This window comes from Giraffa tippelskirchi, chromosome 4 (genome assembly GCF_054371585.1).
Source record: "Giraffa tippelskirchi isolate mGirTip1 chromosome 4, T2T-mGirTip1v1.2.pri, whole genome shotgun sequence".
Lineage (NCBI taxonomy): Eukaryota > Metazoa > Chordata > Mammalia > Artiodactyla > Giraffidae > Giraffa > Giraffa tippelskirchi.
In genome coordinates this window covers 104,305,740-104,321,279 of record NC_137278.1, presented here as the reverse complement: position 1 = coordinate 104,321,279, position 15,540 = coordinate 104,305,740, and the positions used below count along the sequence as shown (strand labels likewise).

Sequence of the window (15,540 nt, the reverse complement as noted above, 5' to 3'; positions counted from 1 at the left end):
TATAACCTACTATATCACCTTGCAAAAAAAAAGACCCCATTTTATTTTTTTTCCTTTTTCTTTACGACATTATTTTTTAAAGTAAACATCATATATATATATTTTATAATTTTTGTGATTTCGGTGGGTTTTTTTTCTTTTTTTTCTTCTTTCTCCTTTAATATGGTATTTTTGAGAACCTAACCTCTACTCGAGATTTTTAATCTTTGCTTTTTAGTATTTGTTATCAACTTTGCATCTTCAAGAACCCAATCTTCAGCACCCATTTTTACTTGGGAACGAGATCACTGCCTTGATTGCTCTCTCCCCCTTTTAGCTCTCCTTTTTCTCCACCAAGTCGCCTCCATCTCCCTACTCTCCCTTTTCTTCTCTACCCAACTCTGAATCTCTTTGTGTGTTCCAGGCTGTGGAGAACACTTAGAGAACTGATTACTGGCAGATCTATCTCTCCTCTTTTGAGTCCCCCTTTTCTCCTCCAGGCCACCTCTGTCTCCTTCCTCCCTCTTCTCTTCCCTGTGTAATTCCATGAACATCTCTTGAGAGATCCAGACAGTGGAGAGCACATAGGGAAGTGATTACTGGCTAGCTTGCTCTCTCCCCTTTTTATTCCCCCTCTTCTCCTCCTGGCCACCTCTATCTCCCTCCTCCCTCTTCTCTTCTCCATGTAACTCTGTGAACCTCTCCAGGTGTCCCTCACTGTGGAGAAACCTTTCATCATTAACCTAGATGTTTTATCATCGGTGCTGTAAAGATGGAGAAGTCTTGAGGCTACTGTAAGAATAAGACTGAAAACCAGAGACAGGAGACTTAAGTCATAATCTTGAGAACACCAGAGAACTCCTGAATCCAGGAAGCATTAAACAATAGGAGCTCATCAAACGCCTCCATACCTACACTGAAACCAAGCACCACCCAAGGGCCAACAAGTCCCAGAGTAAGATATACCACGCAAATTCTCCAGCAACACAAGAACACAGCCCTGAACTTCAACATACAGGCTGCTCAAAGTCACACCAAACCCACTGACATCTCAAAACTCATTACTGGACACTTCATTGCACTCCAGAGAGAAGAAATCAAGCTCCACTCACCAAAACACCGACACAAGCTTCCCCAACCAGGAAGCCTTGACAAGCCACCCGTCTAACCCCACCCACAGTGAGGAACCTCCACAATAAAGAGGAACCACAAACTGCCAGAAAACAAGCCACCCCAAACACAGCAATATAAACAAGATGGAAAGGCAGAGAAATACCCAGCAGGTAAAGGAACAGGATAAATGCCCTCCAAATCAAACAAAAGAGGAAGAGATAGGGAATCTACCTGATAAAGAATTCCGAATAATGATAGTGAAAATGATCCAAAATCTAGAAAACAAATTGGAGTTACAGATAAATAACCTGGAGATAAGGATAGAGAAGATGCAAGAAAGGTTTAACAAGGACTTAGAAGAAATAAAAAAGAGTAATTATATAATGAATACTGCAATAAATGAGATCAAAAACACTCTGGAGGGAACCAACAGTAGAATAACGGAGGCAGAAGATAGGATAAGTGAGGTAAAAGAGAGAACGATAGAAATAAATGAAACAGAGAGGAAAAAAGAAAAAAGAATTAAAAGAAATGAGGAAAACCTCAGAGACCTCTGGGACAATGTTAAACGCACCAACATATGAATCATAGAAGTCCCAGAAGAAGAAGACAAAAAGAAAGACCATGAGAAAATACTCGAGGAGATAATAGTTGAAAACTTCCCTAAAGTGGGGAAGGAAATAATCACCCAAGTCCAAGAAACCCAGAGAGTCCCAAACAGGATAAACCCAAGGCGAAACACCCCAAGACACATAATAATCAAATTAGCAAAGATCAAACACAAAGAACAAATATTAAAAGCAGCAAGGGAAAAACAACAAATAACACACAAGGGGATCTCCATAAGGATAACAGCTTATCTTTCAATAGAAACTCTTCAGGCTAGAAGGGAATGGCAGGACATACTTAAAGTGATGAAAGAAAATAATCTACAGCCCAGATTACTGTATCCTGCAAGAATCTCATTCAAATACGAAGGAGAAATCAAAAGCGTTACAGACAAGCAAAAGCTCAGAGAATTCAGCACCACCAAACCAGCTCTCCAACAAATGCTAAAGGATCTTCTCTAGACAGGAAACACAGAAATGGTGTATAATCTCGAAGCCAAAACAATAAAGTAAATGGCAACGGGATCATATTTATCAATAATTACCTTAAATGTAAATGGGTTGAATGCCCAAACCAAAAGACAAAGACTGGCTGAATGGATACAAAAACAAGACCCCTATATATGCTGTCTACAAGAGACCCACCTCAAAACTAGGGACACATACAGACTGAAAGTGAAGGGCTGGAAAAAGATATTTCATGCAAATAGAGACCAAAAGAAAGCAGGAGTAGCAATACTCGTATCAGATAAAATAGACTTTAAAACAAAGGCAGTGAAAAGAGACAAAGATGGACACTACACAATGATCAAAGGATCAATCCAAGAAGATATAACAATTATAAATATATATGCACCCAACAAAGGAGCACCACAATATGTAAGGCAAATGCTAACAAATATGAAAGGAGAAATTAACAATAACACAATAATAGTGGGAGACTTTAATACCCCACTTACATCTATGGACAGATCAACTAAACAGAAAATTAACAAGGAAACACAAACTTTAAATGATACAATAGACCAGTTAGACCTAATTGACATCTATAGGACATTTCACCCCAAAACAATGAATTTCACCTTTTTCTCAAGCGCACACGGAACCTTCTCCAGAATAGATCACATCCTGGGCCATAAATCTAGTCTAGGTAAATTCAAAAAAATTGAAATCATTCCAAGCATCTTTTCTGACCACAATGCAGTAAGATTAGATGTCAATTACAAAAATATGGGGGTAATTTATTTTCAAACTATAATTCTATGCCAGCCAGTCATCAATTTAGAATTGATAACTCAACCCAAATGTTCATAGAAGGATAAAAAAGTCTGAAAACGGAGATGTTTTTGCTCTCATACACACTTTTTCTCAGGAAGCACTGGAGGTGCACCAAAACTAGAGAGTAAACCAAAAGAAGACAGCACAGGAGACAGAAAACAGGGATTAGAATATGGGAAAGAGGCAAAAAGAATCCCCAGGATAATTGCTGCACAGCAAACCAAAAGAGTAGCCAGTTCAGAAGGAACTTGGAAGAAAATTCTGCAAGAAATGTCTCTAAGATGAAATTCGATCGTCTATGTGATTAAATACTTTGAGAAGAAATGTGGACAACTGAGCCATAGTTTTAAGGTGAATTAGAGATAAGACAGAGCTAAATCTCTACTGTCCATAGTGAGAACTCAACACAGTAAACATAAATTAATCCAACTATCCCGTTCCTAGGTTTTCAAGGAAAATACGTCCACACACAGTCTGAACCTGATCATGCACAGTAGCATTATTTATATTAACCTGAAGATGAAAACAACCCAAATGTTCATCAACTGATGAATGAATAAACAAAATATGGCACATATCCATAAACGCAGTATTATTCAGCAAAAAGGAAAAAAAGCAAAGAACAGATAGGTGCTAGAACATGGATGAACCTTGAAAACATTATGCTAAGCGAAAGCAGCCAGTCACAAAAAACTGCATATTATATGATTCCATTCAGATAAAGTGTCCACAATAAGCAAATCCTCAGAGACAGTAAATTAATGAGTGAAGAGTACTGGAGTTAAGTGGGAATGAGAGGTGACTGCTTTTTTGGAATAGAAATGTTTTAAAGTTGGTTATTGGTGATGGTTATACACTTCTGTAAATATACTAAAGAAACTGAATTATGTCCTTTAAAAGAGTGAACTTTATGGTACATGAATTATATCTTAATAAAGCTTTTATTTAAAAATGTCATTCCTTTAGTCATATATTTCTTCCTTAAATACCTTTCCAGCATAGAGAATACTAGAAGAATCTAATGCATCATCCAATGGTCTCCAGTCCACTATTACTTCAGCATCCTAGAAAAGAAATTATTAACCATATTTACTCTTCAGCAATATCTTATTTTTCAGTCACTTATAGTTAATTCCCTGAACCAAAAGTGAAATTTTTGGGGGGTGCTGCACCACAAGGCATGCAGGACCTTAGTTCCCTGACCAGGGATTGAACCTGTGCCCTCTGCAGTGGAAGCTCAGATTCTTAACTACTGGACTACCAGGGAAGCCCCCAAAATGAATTTTTAACCTCTTAAATTTATTAGCACCTTAATATGCATATCATATGTAAACAACCACTATTTGACAACAAACAATATGCAATTTCTAAATTCCAATTTTCGTTATAAAAAATTATATTACTGCAACTTTTAAATAGTAAATTTAAAAATATTCCATGCCATTTTACTGGCTTATCTGAAGCATTTTATTTCTAACATCACTTTCACGTTAAATTTACAACCACTGTTCAATTATATAATTTTATCTTACATGTGAAATTCAAGCTTGCTGATAATGTCCCAATTATTATTAAACAACTATTTTTAAAAATTTATTTAAACAAACAATTGTTAAAGTCATTTACTAGAAACATACCTTTTCTAAAACACGTAATATTCCTGAAATCAAGCTGTCCTGGTCATTGGTCTTTCCCAAAGATGAGTGAATATAGACCCCTTCCTGTTCATATATAATCTGAAACAGCAAAAATAAGATTAATCAAACCATTTTTATGCAGTACTATTTCAACATTTGTCTTAAAATATTTAAGAGATGTTTTCTATAATGCCTGAACCAAGTTTTTGATTATTTCATATAAAAGTGTATTATCTTAAAAGTATTACTGAGACTTAAAAACACTTCAAACATAAACTAGAAAGGAATTTGCTTTGTTACACATGCAAGTCTAGTGATATGTAATCACAATCTTGATCATCTCCTTAGACAAAGATGTCAAGCTAATTGTTGTGTGACTCATTATTAGAGAAATGCAAATCAAAACCACAATGAGGTACCATTTCACACCAGTCAGAATGGCTGCTATACAAAAGTCTACAAGAAATAAATGCTGGAGAGTGTGGAGAAAAAGGAACCCTCTTATACTGTTGGTGGGAATGCAAACTAGCACAGCCACTATGGAGAACAGTGTGGAGATTCCTTAAAAAACTGGGACTAGAAATGCCATACGACCCAGCAATCCCACTGCTGGGCATACACACCGAGGAAACCAGAATTGAAAGAGACACATGCACCCCAGTGTTCATCGCAGCACTGTTTATAATAGCCAGGACATGGAAGCAACCTAGATGTCCATCAACAGACGGATGGATAAGGAAGCTGTGGTACATATACACAATGGAATATTACTCAGCCATTAAAAAGAATACATTTGAATCAGTTCTATTGAGATGGATGAAACTGGAACCCATTATACAGAGTGAAGTAAGCCAGAAAGAAAAACACTAATACAGTATACTAATGTATATATATGGAATTTGAAAGATGGTAACGATAACCCTATATGCGAGACAGAATAAGAGACACAGATGCATAGAACAGTCTTATGGACTCTGAGGGAGAAGGTGAGGGTGGGACGTTCTGAGAGAACAGCATTGAAACATGTAAACAGAACACCATTCCAGGTTTGACGCATGAGACAAATGCTCAGGACTGGGGCAATGGGAAGACCCAGAGGCATGGGATGGGAAGGGAGGTGGGAGGGGGGTTCAGGACGGGGAACACATGTAAACTCATGGCTGATTAATGTCAATGTATGGCAAAAACCACTACAATATTATAAAGTAATTAGCCCCCAACTAAAATAAATAAATGTATTAAAAAAATAATAATTGTTGTGTGACATTATATGCAAAATTCACATAACATATATTTTTAACAAACATTAAGCAAAGTATTGAGTTCAACCTGAAAATATTAAAAATAAGAACACGAAATAGAATGAGAAATTAATGATTTCTAACTATTCCTGTAACAGTGTATGTTTTTACTGCAAGTTTATTTTGGTGTGCCTTTGTAGCACAATGGCCTAGAAATTCATGGAATAACATGGGAATATTAAAAAGTAATAATGAGGCTTTCTTGGGATGATCAGAACGAGTTTAAGCTCATAAACACTTGCTGAGTGCCTCTACATGTAAAAGCATATAAAAAGGTAAGTTTAAGACTATGACAGGGCTTCCCTGGTGGCTCAGACGGTCAAGAATCCGCCCACAATGCAGGAGACCTGGGTTTGATCCCTGGGTTGGGAAGATGCCCGGGAGGAGGGCATGGCAGCCCACTCCAGTATTCTGGCCTGCAGAAGCCCCATAGATAGAGGAGACTGGCAGGCTCCAGTCCACGGGGTCGCACAGAGTTGGACACGACTGAGTGACTGAGCACACAAGACCCAGTCCCAGTACAGTGTCCTACAGGAATGCAGGGGAGGCTTAAGCTAATTCCTTAGTAAACTGAAATGTTTATATGTTAAATCTTATTTGCTAAAGGCATTATCTGACATATTAAGATTCTATTTCTGGGACCCATTTCAAACCATTAAAAATTACTTTTCATTAAGAAAATAAGTAAAAGGAAAATAGTCACTCCCAGACCTAAGTTATTTTAACATAAGTTTGAAATACAGTCTACTTTCTATTTATGTAGAGCTTTTACCGATACAATCACACTATTCAAATTAGCATTTGTTGTTGTTGTTCAGCCACCCAGTTGTGTCAGACTCTTTGCAAACCCATAGACTGCAGCACGCCAGGACTCCCTGTCCCTCACCATCTAACAAAAGTTTGCCCAAGTTCATGCCCATTGCATTGGTGATGCCATCCAGCCCTCTGACACTCTCTTCTCCTTCTGTCCTCAATCTTTCCCAGTCTCAGGGACTTTCCCAATGAGCCAGCTATTCGCATCAGATGACCAAAATCCCGGAATTCCAGCTTCAGCATCGGTCCTTCCAACAAGTTTTCAGAATTGATTTCCCTTAAGATTGACTGGTTTGATCTCCTTGCTATCCAAGGGATTTTCAGGAGTCATTTCAGCACCACAGTCCGAAGGCATCAATTCTTTGGTGTTCCGCCTTTACAGTCCAGTTTTTACAACCATACATGACCACTGGGAAGACCACAGTCATATATGGACCTCTGTCAGCAGAGTAATGTCTCTGCTTTTCAAGACATTGTCTAGGTTTGTCAGTTTTCTTGCCAAGAAGCAATCATGTTCAGATTTCATGGCTGCAGTCACTGTCTGCAGTGATTTTTGGAGCCTAAGAGGAAATCTGTCATTACTTTCACCTTTTCCCCTTCTATCTGCCATGAAGTAATGTGACCAGATGCCATGATCTTAGTTTTTTTAATATTTACTTTTATGCCGGCTCTTCACTCTTCTCCTTCACACTCATCAAGAGGCTCTTTGGTTCCTCTTTGCTTTCTGCCATTAGAGTGGTATCATCCGCATATCTGAGGTTGCTGATGTTTCTCCTGCCTATCCTGATTCCAGCTTGTAACTCGTCCAGCCCGGTATTTCTCAGGATGTGCTCAGTGTATAGGTTAAACAAACAGGGTGGCAGCAGACAGCTCTGACCTACTCTTTTCTCAATCTTGAACCAAACAGTTGTTCCATACACGGTTTTAACTGTTGCTTCTTGACCCATATACAGGTTTCTCAGGAGACAGGTAAAACAGTCTGGTATTCCCATCTCTTTAAGAGCTTTCCACGGTTTGTTATGAGCCACACAGTCAAAGGCTTTAGCACAGTCAATGAAACAGAGGTAGATGTCTTTCTGGAATTCCCTTGCCTTCTCTATGATCCAGCGAATGTTGGCAATTTGATCTCTGGTTCCTCTTCCTTTTCTAAATCCAGCTTGGACATCTGGAAGTTCTTGGTTCACATAAATCTGAAGCCAAGCATGCAAGATTTTAAGCATGACCTTACTAGCACAGGAGATGAGGGCAACTGTCCAATGATTAGCACATTCTTTGGTACTACCCTTGTTGGGAACTGGGATGAGGATTGACCTTTTCCAGTCCTGTGGCCACTGACGGGTCTTCCAGATTTGCTGACATATTGACTGCAACACCTTGATGCCTAAAAGCATCATCCTTAAGGGTTTTGAACAGCTCTATTCAAATTCTACTGGGCTTCCCTGGTGGCTCAGATGGTAAAGAATCTGCCTGCAATACAGGAGACCCAGGTTTGACCCCTAGGTCGGGAAGACTCCCTGGAGAAGGGAACAGCAACCCACTCCAGTATTCTTGCTTAGAGAATACAGAGGAGCTTGGCGGGCTACAGTCCATGGGGTCACAAAGAGTAAGACACGACTGAGCGACTAACACACACACTGGAAATCCATCATATCCACTAGCTTTATTAACATCAGTGCTTCCTAAGGCCCACTTGACTTCGCACTCCAGAATGTCTGGCTTTGGGTGACTGAATAGCATAACGACCAAGGATGTAGGACAAGCAACAAAGCTCACCCTTATCACCCCCTAGAGGACATTTATGGAACACTTATAAGCCAACAATTCCATGTTATAGCTTAATCCTTACAATAATAATAGGTTCTATATTATTATAACTACATCATTAGGATGAGAAGACCATTTATGGGCTGAGAAATCTGAAAGAGGTTAAATAACTTGCCTAAGGTTGAAGATACATATAATGAGTGGTTACGGAGTGGTGTGGAGTCTGAAACCCAGGCAGTCTAACACCAGAGAACTGTTCTCTTAGCCACTGCACTACAAAGCTCCCACATTACTTTTATTACTTCTCCTGTTATGTTAATTGCTTCTGATACAGACTTACATCAAGTCAAGAAAGAGTCCTTTCAGTAATCAAGATCACCAGAGAAGTTCTGATCTCAAAAATCCAAGATGGCCTTCAACGAAACAGCTGTTAAACACCAGACCAGCATTAAGCAGAAGGTAAAGACCAGGGACAGTATGAGTTAAGGAGTGGTGGGAGACAATTCTGTACTGTTTGTATAAAAATGAAAATCTAAATTTTAAAGCATACAGATTTACTCACAGATGCACACAAAGATATGCATAATATTTACAGTACTATTATTTATAACATGGTGGGTGGTAGAGCTGAAAGGAGGAAAAGGAAGGTATGAACCTAAATGACCACAAAAAGAAATTATCAAATACAATCTGCAATATTCATTCTATGGAGAACAGTACTCAGAAGTTGAGAGGCAGATTAAACAGACAGGCATACATGGAAAAAACTCCCAATTACATATAAGAAAATGACGTTTGCATTTTTTAAAAGTGTCTCTGTGTGTGTTATGTGCACTAAGTCACTTCAGTTGTGTCCCCTCTTATTTGTGTAAAATAACAGACAACAAGCTCTGGAAGGACATACTTCAATGTTAGCAAAGGTTACTTCTGAAAAAGAGAATGGAACAGAGAAAGGCTGAAAGAGAAGCTGTAATTTTCTATGTTAATGCTGGACTTGTTTGAATATTTCAAAGTGCAAAAACAATGTTATATTGCTTCTTAAATTCTGTGGTACTATTAATACTAAAGAGATTCTGGAACTTCAATGAAATAAATGAGCCCTAAAGAATCAAATGAAACACTTCACCTAACTGAAGCACATCAAGCAGCTCTTTCTTTCCCATACACATGTCAATGAAGTGTAGCCTTATTCTTTTTCATTTATGAAAAAGTTGTTTCCTAAGTAATTCAGTTGGGAAAATATTTAAAAAATACTAAAGCACCAGGCACCTCATCAAAAACTCAAAACTATACCCATCTTATGTTCTTAACTTTTTAGCACTTTCTGAGGGACAAATTACATGTCCAAAATTTGACAATTCTAAACCCTGACTTGTACTGTCTTCAGAAAGCAGTTATGTTCAGCTTTCTGATTTGAAAAGTATGAAGTTAACCAATACTAATTAATAGTGCAGAAGGAATAAAATTTGTAAATTTACCTTCATGTCTACTAAACTTTATTAAGTCTTACTAGACTCAAAGGCATACAAACATAAATAATCATTACATTAGTACATGTTACTTCAAATATAATATTTAGATCTTATTACCTCCATTTTTAAAGAATGAACTGAGACACAGAGCTGTTAAGTGACTTTATATCAAAGTTAAGAAGTGGATTTCAGATTTCCTGGCACCTTCACTCATTAAATCTCAATGATTCCTGCCTCAAGAATCTACCAGAAAAAATTCTACATAGCTTCCTTAGAAGGTGGTTTCTGAAATTGCTTATATGCAGAAAATATGCTGCTTCAAGGGCTAAAAACAAAAAAACAGTTCCCCGACCAGAAAGTGAACCCAGGCCCTCAGCAGTGAAAGCACACAGTCCGAATCACTGAACCACCAGGGAATTACCTAAAAATAACTTTTAAATGCCTCTAATTTATAGATCAATGTAGCAGCTAACTAACAGTTTGGCCTTAAACAAAAACCCTTCATTTCTCCCCCGTCTGAAGGCCTAAACATTTCACAAGAGAAGTTTAGCCCCTTGTATAGCATCTTCGTTTGAATCATTTGTTTTAATATGATAACCCTTTATTCTACTTTTTTTGAGGGCATGATTTTACTTATTTTCTATTCACAGCATATATATGTTCATCACCACAGTTTATGGGTACACACATATAATAAAACACAGTTGTATCCACTATTTGAAACAGTTCAAAAGGCAGAAACAAAAGTCCAATTAAGAATTTGATCTTGGGGAATTCCTCAGCAGTCCAGTGGTTAGCCGCCCCCTCCCCCCTTCTTTTACCACAGGGGCCTGGGTTCACTCTCTGGTTGGGGAACTGAGATCTGCAAGCTGTGCAGTGAGGCTAAAAAAAGAAGAAAAAAAAACGGAATCTGATCCTCTGACAATAGCATGAGGTGATATTTCTTCATTAAACTCTACAGTGAATTGATTCCTGAGGAGGATGAGACTGCCATAGGACATTCTGCTTCCTCCAGCTGCACTCAATATGCCAGCAAATCCGGAAAACTCAGCAGTGGCCACAGGACTGGAAAAGGTCAGTTTTCGTTCCAATCCCAAAGAAAGGCAATGCCAAAGAATGCTCAAACTACCGCACAACTGCACTCATTTCACACGCTAGTAAAGTAACGCTCAAAATTCTCCAAGCCAGGCTTCAGCAATACGTGAACCGTGAACTTCCAGATGTTCAAGCTGGTTTTAGAAAAGGCAGAAGAACCAGAGATCAAATTGCCAACATCCGCTGGATCATCGAAAAAGCAAGAGAGTTCCAGAAAAACATCTATTTCTGCTTTATTGACTATGCCAAAGCCTTTGACTGTGTGGATCACAATAAACTGTGGAAAATTCTGAAAGAGATGGGAATACCAGACCATCTGACCTGTCTCTTGAGAAACCTGTATGCAGGTCAGGAAGCAACAGTTACAACTGGACATGGAACAACAGACTGGTTCCAAATAGGAAAAGGAGTACGTCAAGGCTGTATGTTGTCACCCTGCTTATTTAACTTCTATGCAGAGTACATCAGGAGAAACGCTGGGCTGAAGGAAGCACAAGCTGGAATCAAGATTGCCAGGAGAAATATCAATAACCTCAGATATGCAGATGACACCACCCTTATGGCAGAAAGCGAAGAAGAACTAAGGAGACTCTTGATGAAAGTGAAAGAGGAGAATGAAAAAGTTGGCGTAAAGCTCAACGTTCAGAAAACTAAGATCATGGCATCTGATCCCATCACTCCATGGGAAATAGATGGGGAAACAGTGGAAACAGTGTCAGACTTTATTTTTTTGGGCTCCAAAATCACTGCTGATGGTGATTGCAGCCATGAAATTAAAAGACGCTTACTCCTTGGAAGGAGAGTTATGATCAACCTAGATAGCATATTTAAAAGCAGAGACACTACTTTGCCAACAAAAGTCCGTCTAGTGAAGGCTATGGTTTTTCCAGTGGTCATGTATGGATGTGAGAGTTGGACGATGAAGAAAGCTGAGCACCGCAGAATTGATGCTTTTGAACTGTGGTGCTGGAGAAGACTCTTGAGAGTCCCTTGGGCCTGCAAGGAGATCCAACTAGTCCATCCTAAAGGAGATCAGTCCTGAATCTTCATTGGAAGGACTGATGTTGAAGCTGAAACTCCAATACTTTGGCCACCTGATGCGAAGAACTGATTCATTGAAAAAGACCCTGATGCTGGGCAAGATTGAAGGCGGGAGAAGGAGACAACAGAAGATGAGATGGTTGGATGGCATCATGGACTTGATGGACATGAGTCTGAGCAAGCCCCAAGAGTTGGTGATGGACAGGGAAACCAGGCATGCTGTAGTCCATGGGGTCACAAAGAGTCGGACACAACTGAGCAACTGAACTGAAATTCAAAAATGAATTTCACACTCATACCAAAAACCATATTCTAAAGCTTTAAAATTCTACCATACTGAACCACTGACTTGCAGGGAAATCAAGATGACAAATAACACCTACACAGGATCTACACACTACATGCCAGGCTTTGTTCTAATACATTTACTTATCAATCCTAAAAATCCCATGAAGTAGATACTATTATCATCCCTGTATTACAGATAAGGAAACTGAAACAAAGTGATGTTAAGTAATTTGACTGACCTCACTAGCAAGTGTGAAGTTAGTTTTTGAAACTGGCTTGGCTCTCCAGAGTCCATGCTCTTAGGTGTTATCTTACACTGCTTCTCCATATGACAGAGATTAACTTCCTCACCACATGACTTCCTAGACTCAAAGTTTCAAGCAAGTAGACTCAGTAGGAAAGTTACTCTGCATCCTAGATCTCAACACCACGAGGTTCTAGTCAATAGAATTGGGCTGTGGCCCAGCATCCATAGTTTTAAAAGTACCACATGTGATTCCTAAAAGTCTTGGTTAACATTCACTGCCCTAGGTTTCTAATTAGATAGGTCTCAGCTGAACCTTTGGGGCGGGGGTGGGGAATAAATAAATACAGAGACACACATATACACACTCTTTCACAAATATACATGTGTGTTTTCTTTCCTATCCCCCTTTTCCCAAAGAAACAAGACTGAGAAGTAGAAAAGCATAAGATAAAATCAGAAAGGCAACACAGATTTTTAATGCCATGTTAACCAGCCTTGAGTATTATTTTAACGGTGACAATAACAAAATGAAGACTTTTCTGTTTTTTTAGAAGCAAGAGACAATTAGACTCATGCATTAGAAAATAACTAGTGGTTGTGTAGAGAGGAGGCTGTGGGCAAAGAAACTGTAGAAAAGAAGGAAAATCTGCAGAGAACTCAAGACTAAATGTCTGACTGAACTAAGCACTGAGAATGAAGAAGATGTGGCAAATTTAAGAAATCTCTTTAAGGTAAAACTGGTAGGATCTGATTAGTCCTCCCATCTTATTGATTAGCTGCTGTTACAGAAATGGACGTCTCCAAGTTTGTTTTACATGCAACCAAGTCAATGGTGACGCCATTAACTAGCTCTGAACTTGCTGAGGGAAGAGGGAAGCAGGTTTCACTGGTCACAACAAAATTATTTGAAAGACGGGCAGCCTTTGGCATGAAAAAATAATTTAGGTGCAGTGATGAGAATGGGTGTAAGTTTGCAACCTGTGAGAATAAACGCGGTGATGAAGTAGAGTTAAATAAAAGATGCAGTCAGATTATGAAAGGTGGTGAGTGCCTGGAAGGAAAGGGTAAAAAAAGTCCTATTTCACAACTCCGCTTCACATCATCTCAAAGGTTCTATCAAAACCAATCAACACCTGAAAGAGCGAAGTGTAGTTCAAATAGAAAGGACCCCTTCTTGGAAACTCCTAGATTGGATCAGTCCAGATAGAAAATCTTACTATATGTAATGAGTCAAAGAAAAGATCAGCAACCATCCTAAAGACAAAAACAGATAAGACAACCAAACACCGAGAAAATTCGAAAATGATGACCAACTCATCATTTAAAATATCCAGTATGCAGAAGGACGTACTTTCTTAATGCTTATATCATTTCATATAATCTTAACTCCAATACAAGAAATAATGACTAGCGCCACATCCATTCTGGAGATAAAGACTGTGAAGGACAGAGAAGTCATGCTTGCTCAATTTCGCAAGGTCACAATTCAGAGTAAAAGTATTGTGTTATTCTGGCTAGTAGTTCATACACAAAAGCACAAACGCTGTCACACAATTCAAAATGGGACGGAGAGGATAGCGTAAAGAAAATTAGTGAAATCAAGGAACAGAGGAAGCTATCCACGAAAAATAAATAGTCCCTGGTATGAGATGAGTCATTACCCCACCCAACTGTTTACGAAATACTCCCGCAACTGGAAGTGTTGCCAGTAGTATGCCACGATAGTACGAACAGGCATTAAGACGTTCCCCTGGAACATGAACAGGCACTGTGCGATGAAATACCGTCCGCACCTAATCCTAATTCCTAACGAAAAACAAAGGGTAACTTTGTTGTTTTACCAACTCCGTAAAACGGCACCACAGAGTCTCCCACGGGAACATCACAGCTTTGCCTCAGAAATAAATACCGTAACTAACGCCTTCCTAGACAAGAGTGGGATGTTGTAAATCTCCAGCTCCCTGAGAGGAAACATCCCTACTGCTCACCATCACCAATCAACTCGGCAATCTGGTAAAATGGATCCAACACGCTCTTCTAAGTGCACAGCTGCAAAGCACCTGTTTTCAGCTCCTCCCAAAGAGGACAAAGATGCCTTACCAGAGTGAAGCAAAGGAAGGCAGAGGCGAGGCAGAGTGACGCCTCAAAGGAAGACAGAAGAATTCCTGGAGTCCGAAGATTGACATAAAGAACGACAGTCAGAGAAAATCGAGCCAGATAAAGAAAGGAATAGGGCAACCACCTGTCTCTTAGAAAAAGCAATGCAGATAAAAGCCCCTCGCCCTGGGGCAGAGCGGGCAAACAGCGCCAAGGCCTAGCTAGTCTTGGAGTAGGAGCCGGGTCTCTTAATTCCCGGGCTGAGCCGGCATTCTCGAGAAAACAGCTGACAACTAGGCATCTTCTCCTACATCCTCTACAGGCTGTTCCCGATACAGAAAGGCCCTCGCATCCCTCCCCAGCCGGCCTCCAAGCAGCAAAAGCAGCCCTACCCGGAGAAAAACAGGAGCGTCCCCCCGGGGCCGTTACCTACCTTCCCGCTCACAACACCCGCCGCCGCCATGTTTCCTGCGCGTGCCTGTGATGACGTTGCAGTGCCTCACGTGTCTCCCGGACTCACAACAACATCCGGCAACACTAGACTGACATCCGGGCGGGAAAGGGGCGGGGAGAGGCGGGAAGGCGCCGGAGTGAAGGGACGGGGGCGGGAGGAACAGCTTGACGCATGCGCGCTGCGTAGGAGTCGGAGGCTACTTGGGTGGAGTCTCTGGTACAAGTACCAGTTTAATTTTCCTTGGCGAGTTAAGGAAGTTGAAGTGGTCATATTTTGGAGTTTGTCTGGGAGCGAGGCTGTGAGCTGTTCGCAGGCCTCTTCAGCTTGGTATGATGGAACGAACACCATACTAG

At 39.9% G+C, this 15,540-nt stretch overlaps 1 protein-coding gene across 8 annotated transcripts in view; it reads right to left on the bottom strand.

Moving 5' to 3' along the window:
• Nucleotides 1–15,218, bottom strand: part of TBC1D15 (TBC1 domain family member 15) — a 68,799-nt gene extending 53,581 nt beyond the window's left edge. For 7 of the 8 annotated variants that reach the window (XM_081593146.1, XM_081593147.1, XM_081593151.1 and 4 more), the window contains exons 1-3: nt 15,167–15,218; nt 4,616–4,714; nt 3,968–4,042 (exon numbers count right to left, since the gene is read on the bottom strand). In XM_081593146.1, coding sequence (XP_081449272.1) covers nt 3,968–4,042; nt 4,616–4,714; nt 15,167–15,196 — 204 coding nt within the window. In that variant the 5' untranslated portion in view covers nt 15,197–15,218. Of the gene's footprint in view, nt 1–3,967; nt 4,043–4,615; nt 4,715–8,833; nt 8,921–12,628; nt 12,752–15,125 lie in introns of all 8 variants that reach the window. The other variant, XM_081593153.1, reaches the window with a different exon arrangement.
• Nucleotides 15,219–15,540: the final 322 nt, after the last annotated feature.